This window comes from Asparagus officinalis, chromosome 8, assembly GCF_001876935.1.
Source record: "Asparagus officinalis chromosome 8, Aspof.V1, whole genome shotgun sequence".
Classification (NCBI taxonomy): Eukaryota; Viridiplantae; Streptophyta; class Magnoliopsida; order Asparagales; family Asparagaceae; genus Asparagus; species Asparagus officinalis.
The window spans coordinates 118,806,132-118,813,200 of record NC_033801.1 but is presented as its reverse complement, the minus strand read 5'-3'; the positions used below and the strand labels follow the sequence as shown (position 1 = coordinate 118,813,200).

The window sequence follows — 7,069 nt, the reverse complement described above, 5'->3', positions numbered from 1 at the left end:
ATAGTCAACCTAGACGGAATACCGTCTTAATGTTTAGTATGATTATGAAATCTCATAATTTATAATATGACAGGGGAAATCATTAATGCCGATACACTTGAGGGTAAAAGTGGCATATTGTACTTTCCGTGAACAATATAGGGGTGATGAGAAGAATCGGGATAAGATCACGGCAAATCTCGAGTTAGTGGTGAGACTTATACATATCTTGAGTAGTATTATTAATTCTATTTTGTTAACATTACGAGGAAACGAGAACTCAAATAATATGGTCATTATCTTGAATTAACTATAAATATGTGATTTAGGAGGGATTTGAGACTGCATCCAAGGAGGCTGCATCTGTGTACATTTCGCAGGAGGAGGAACAAACCGAGCCGGACCCTCACATGCTTTCTGCAGAGGAGAACATCAATCTCACACAGAACCTGATGGGTCATAATAGGTAAGGATGGTGAAAAATCGAATCAATTTGAATACTACATACTATTTATATTTGTTTACCATATTTGAATTTGAGAGCAAAGTTTAATATTTATTTCTCCCTAATAATAGGAGAGGAAGATATCCTCTACATGGTGTCGGAGCTTCACCTGGTATAAGCATCAGATCGTCCACAGCATCCTCCACACCATCTACATCGACGAGAGCAACCATAGCGCGTATGGTGGTATCATACGGATCATTAGCTCGATTGGCGATAATTCCGGCGCTAGACAGAGTAGTGCTCAGGTACCTTATTTTTTCTTATATTTATAAATTCATTTTTATCTAATATGTTATCAAACACCACATAATGATTATTCAATTAAACATTCAGAGTGGAGATATTGGAGGGAGCAGCACCCGTTCTCGTAATCGGGATAGAGATACCCCCGCCGACGACGATGGATGAGGTTTTTTTTATTTTTAATGCAATAAACAGTTTTATTTGTTATAACACTACATTTATTCATGTCGTGTATCCTATCTTAGTCATGTGCATTGTTAGTATATATGTTGTTGGATGTGTTTTAGACGGAACTGATTGATGTATATTTTGAAGTGGATGGTTGGATTTGTACAATATGTTGGATTTGGTTATATTTGGTTTTTGAATGGAAGTGTTATGAATTTTGATCATAATTGGATGGTTGAATGTGGCGTGTACAGTATTTTCTGGATGTATTCAAATATTAATGTAATTGTACAGGAAAATATAAAGTTTAATTAATTTTTTTTGGAAAAGAGGCAATCTAGACGGAATTCCGTCTAGTTTGACACATCCTAGACGGAATTCCGTCTAGGTTGTGAAAAACCAAACTAGACGGAAATTCCGTCTAGGTTGTATTCCGTCTAGGTTGATCAACCTAGACGGAATTCCGTCTAGTTTGCTTCAATCTAGACGGAAGCAAAATAAACCATCCAAACTAGACGGAATTCCGTCTATCTGTGATAAACTAGATGGAATGTGAATCAACCTAGACGGAAATTTCCGTCTAGGTTGATCGTTTTTCTACTAGTGACATAGTTGTGTCTAGACTATAAAAATATAAAGAGTACCGTCATTTAACACTATAACTTTCTAGAAGGCCACTCATCCTAGGTTTACTCTCATTGAGGCACACTTAACTATAGAGTTTTTTTTAGCTTATACACTATCATAAATGTTTAATCATCATCATAATTAAAATCTAAAATCTGTTATTCTTTTCGTAATCCATGTTGGACTATTAGTCTTTTTATTTATAATTAATTGTATATCTAATGACACAAATATGTGTCGTGATTTGCTATATTTTTTATTTATGTTACTATTGTTTAATCCTTTGCAAATAAAGTGATACTTGTATATATATGTGTCATAAAATAAGTATGGACGCATACAATTTTTGTTGTAATGGCGCCTTAACTATTTTAATTTTAGAAAACCACCTTGAATTTTGAGGTGTTTTGTGCATATCCCTGATCTTCTTTTATTCCGCAAAACCTCTTGAAGATGTTTCACGCTAACCGGGTAAAGTAACTTTATTGTGTCTAACTTGTCACGTGCCAACACTAGTACAAATACCAACAGCCCCAACGGGTGCTAAGGACTGTTGGGGCTCTTTTAATCAGCACCAACGGTTTTACCCGTTGGGCCGATTCAATTTTTCCCAAAAAAATCGGAGGGAGCCCGCGCCCCAGCCCCAAAATTTATTTTCCCCCAAATAATTTCGATCTCTCTCCCTCTCTGCTTCCCTCCCTTCCTCTCTCTCGCCAAATCCATCGTCGCTCTCCTCTCGTCGTCGCCGGAGCTCTCTCGCCGCCTCCCCCCCTCTCTCGTCGTCACCGGAGCTCTCTCGTCGCCAAAACCAGCGCCGCCCTCCTCCTCTCGTTGTCGTCGTCGGAGCTCTCTCGCCGCCTCCCTCCCTTTCTCGTCGCCAAAAAGCGCTGCCCTCCCTCCCTTCTCGTCTTGTTGTATAGCTAAACCTCCTAAAGTTTTTAATTCGTTTTTCTTATTAATTTTGATTTAATTCAACGATCTATTAATCTTGATTTTCGTCTTGTTATTGATTTATTTGAAATTACGGGAAGTGGGAGGTAGATTTCGCCCTTTCTCGGAGATCACCGGAGTCTGCCCTCGCTACAAAGATCAGGTTGACTGGAAGAGAGTAATTTTCCCTTTTTTCTAGGGTTTAGGTCTTATTACTTAGGGTTTATTTAACGAAGCAATATTGATGTGATTTATTTGGATTAGATACTGGAAATACAAGCCCCTCGTGGAGTCGTCCAAAAGGTAGCACACAAGTGGTTCCCAGGAGTTCATCCTCTTCGCTGTTCGCACCGTCGCCAAGCGAACGCAGCCTGGCCAGCGCCAATCCGTTCAGCATGAAGGTGAACAATCCTGATCACGTTTTGATTTTTTTTGTTAATTTTTGTTTGGATAATTTGAATGAATCTGTGTGTTGGTGGAATTGGTGGATGTTTTTTTGTTTTGTTTTGTTTCCATGTGGATCATTATTTTGAATTGTTTCATAGGGATAAGTTGATTGATTGATCTTTTGAATCGTAATCTGGATTGTGAATTTTGGGCGGATGGTTACAATTGTCGAAGAGATTGGGGAAAATTGGAGGATTTCGAACGTGTGATTGATAACTTCAAGGCCTTCTGGGTTGAGAGTGACAGTAGAATTCCGCTTCTTGAAAATTTTGCAGGCTCTGAAATTTGCAATATACAGCTGAATTCAGAAGCATATCTCTTTCTTATCGATGCATGATTCGATGGTATTCATAGCTCTAGTTTGCAAGTGCAGAATAGTGCTGGTGACATGTTTTGTTAGGCAAACATGGTTCTAGGATTGAAATTTTAAAATGTGAAAACTCATATATATTCGTCTATATGTATTTATATGCATGTGATTACGAAAAGCTTTTGTATGTGAATTGTTATGCATTCTATATGTATTTATATGCATGTGATTACGAAAAGCTTTTGTATGTGAATTGTTATGCATGTGCATCTTCAGATATCCTTGATATATTTGCATCATATGGTGCATGTGCATCTTCAGATATCCTTGATATATTTGCATCATATGGTAACAGTAGAGCACTTTTTTTGAATATATGTCGACCAATTACAGATTCATACTTTCTTGATTCTTTTCATTGGAAGATATGGGACTACAAAATATGTCGACCAATTACAGATTCATACCAATTACGGATTCATGCTTAAAAATATGTTATTAATATAATTGTAATTATCTCATGAAAATATTTACTACCTGATCATGTTATGAAGGTAATAAATTAAACATTTGTTTCTAGACTTGTCCTTTTCATCTAGATCTCTCGTAATTAAGAAGTACTTTCCTAGATGTCGGAAGTTTTCTACAAAAATGATATACTGAAGTGGCGTTTAGTCATCCTTTCTTTCCTTCTTTATTAGTTATTACTACTTTGTACATGTTTTTCAAAACGTGCTGATGTCATAAGAATCAACCTCATTTTTATAGAAAAGCTTGTGAACCCTGTATCAATAATTTGTGTGAACTAGTAGGTGAAAGTTATTGAGGCTGCAACTTACATTGATTACATGACTAGCTAGGATTTTATTGACACAGATTCATACTTGTACATATGCACACGTGTGTACACTTGTGACTTCTAGGCATAGATCAGGATGATTGTTATACATAGAGAGTAGCTCTCTAGCATACATAGAAGTACTATCCTTTGGCTTCGTCAACGTTCTGACTATGTTATATGCCTGGCTGCAGCTGGAAAAAATGTAATTTTCCAAAAGATTTCATTGCCTTTTCTTTGTTCAATTATACATATGCATGCATATGGACACACTTGCATACGAAGCATTGAGGACATGTGAATCTCTTGTTACTTTTTGTTTTGTGGGTGTGGGAGATTTCTGATCCTTTAGTAGTTTCATTCATTTTAGAGTAATATTGTTGCATCTGGAGGTCTTGGTGGGGAGGTCTTTATATGGGACATTGAAGCAGCACTTCTTCCGGTTACCAAGTCTGTCGATGCTGCTGAAGATTGTCCGTCTTCATTGCAGGTGGATTGGAGCCGTCAGCGAGTTTCTTTCTGTTTTACACTCTAGCCCATACATTCATGGACAACAACAGGTATCATATCTGCCTTATAACATTGTTCTCGTATGACTTACCACACACAAAATTCTCCTAACTTATAAAGCAAGCATTTCCAATGTTTATTTACTGCAAGTTATTCATATATTATTCTGCTGCAAAAGCTGTTTTTAATCTAGTATTTCGCTTTACTCATGAAAGTTGTATTAGTGTTGTTACAAAAAGTTGTATTAGTGTTGTTACAAACTAAGTTATAAAATTTTGTGAACCTATTAAAACATTAGTAAGTATTTTATGTTAGTATATAGTTTTTGGGTAAACATTCTCTTGTATTTATTCTTGCATGCTGGAATGATACCATTGGAAGTAGTTCAGTTTATGATTTGTACTCCTAAGAATTATTTTTTGACGCAGATAGAGAGTACTGGGGTTCATTCTTCTCTCGAGTCTTCAATCGATAAGTTCCCCTACATAAACATCATGGAAGATGGACTGGTTACTGCATTGATTAATGATGAACCAAACAATAACGAAGCAACAGCTTTACTCGATGCTCGAACCAAACTCCATTGTTGTTCCCCATTGTCTCCAAAACTGGTCATTGTTGTCAATAAAAAAAAAGTCCTCCCTCATTCCTTCATTGAAGAAAGACGCCATCAGGGAACATCCAAGCAACCAAGAAGAGGAATAAAGGCACGCCATTCTTGTAAAGCTTTCGCTGATTATTTTCGATTAAGTCAGTCGTGACTTGTACTTTTAATTAACATACTTAAGACATTTGTATATTTGAGATATCCTCTTTATGTTTGGGACTTGAGTAATTTATAAGTTGTATTCTGATTCTAGTCAATCTTTTGTTTTGATTGTGCGTGAGAATATATATGTTAACAGGTATATTATATATATGTTAATAGGTATATATTGTATTTCAGATATTCTCTTTATGGATGTGAACAAATATAATATATACGTATATATTTTGTGGGATATGAATTCTATGTAAACATGGTAGGCAAGAGGTATTAATAAAATTGAAAAAAAAGGAAAAATAATAGCACAAACGGTTACAACCGTTGGTGCAAGTATCAGCACCAACGGTTACAACCGTTGGTGCTGATACCTGCACCAACGGTTGTAACCGTAACCGTTGTGCTAATACGTTGCACCCAACGTTTAAAACCGTTGGTGCCATATTTCAATCGCAGTTGGGTGATTCAGCCCAACGTTAGTCGTTTGCTGTAACGGGTGGATTCCTGCCAGACGGTCGTTAACCCGTTGGAGACACTACTTGCCAACGTTAAAACCGTTGGGGCAGACGCTTCTTTGTACTAGTGGCAATCACATTATCAGAAAAAATGAAATACATTGTCAGCCCAAAATTTACTACGTTACGATATACGTCAACTGTAAATCAATGTTCTCAAGGTGAATCAGAAAGAGTAGACGATGAGATATATATATATATAATATTATATATATAATATAATATATATATATATAAGCAATATTATATATATATAGATGGAGAGAAGAGAAAATGAAATAACTTGTACAAGCACAAATTTGTGCTTGGTAGTGATGTTCTCTTCCATCCACATATCATCTCATTAGAATCCACTATTTAATCTGTGAATCGTGTCCCCCATTTGAATAGTGGAGGATAATGCACATACACCAACCAAATTATGCTGGTACCAAAGCATACCATATTCCTCATATATATATATATATATATAACTATAATATTATATATATATAAAAAATATATATTAATATATTATAATATATAGATAATTTATATAATATATTAATTAGTTATATTATGATATATGTATGATACTTTACATTCTAGACTATTTACCCATTTCAAGGAAAAGTTGATCGACTGGGAAAGCAAATTTAAATTAGTTTAAGGACAGGCATAGGACTTTAAGAAAAGCGTCCAAATTGTCGATAGAAATGATGACCAATATTGTCAATATACTAAATAAGTATATCAAACTTGACACCACCATTTTATAAAAGCTTGACCTGTAAATCTCATTCTTTATCTTATGAAAAGATAAAGGTGGGCTGTGGATATAAATGTTGTCTGATAATTATCAAGGGTGGAGTGTGGATGTAAATGTTGTCTAATAACTATCGATGTCATGTATGTTCCTCACGAAATATATCATATGTCAATCCAACATGACAAAATAAAGGAAATAACTTCTCTAACCAAGAAAACCATATCTAAGGTTCCAATAAAGAGGTACTAATTAATGATGGAAAATGCTAAAATAATACAGTAGTGATCTAGTATTCTCATTTTATGCGGTTATGGAGAGCGTAATGGAGAGAGGCTCCACATTAATCGTGATGATTTTGCCATGTTGAGGTTTATTGCAGCGTTAATTGTGGATACCTACACTATCGCCAAATTTTGGATAGAGCCCCTATAGTAATATCGTTGTAGATATAACCACGAGCGAAATTTCTACACTCTTTTATGC

General features: G+C 35.6%; 1 protein-coding gene across 7 annotated transcripts; it reads left to right on the top strand.

Annotated features, from left to right (window-relative positions):
* On the top strand, positions 2,099 to 5,419 carry LOC109822612. Of its 7 annotated transcripts, XR_002242191.1 has the most exons (5): positions 2,102 to 2,439; positions 2,557 to 2,618; positions 2,720 to 2,856; positions 4,421 to 4,610; positions 4,989 to 5,419. XR_002242191.1 is itself a non-coding variant. In XM_020388845.1 (3 exons), exons 1-3 carry the CDS (start codon positions 4,224 to 4,226, stop codon positions 5,319 to 5,321), a joined length of 555 nt encoding a protein of 184 aa, XP_020244434.1. In that variant the 5' UTR covers positions 3,921 to 4,223; the 3' UTR covers positions 5,322 to 5,419. The 7 variants fall into 7 exon arrangements, 1 of the variants encoding a protein (XP_020244434.1); XR_002242193.1 differs by having other exon boundaries at positions 2,099 to 2,618; positions 4,541 to 4,610; positions 4,993 to 5,419; XR_002242192.1 differs by having other exon boundaries at positions 2,100 to 2,618; positions 4,541 to 4,610.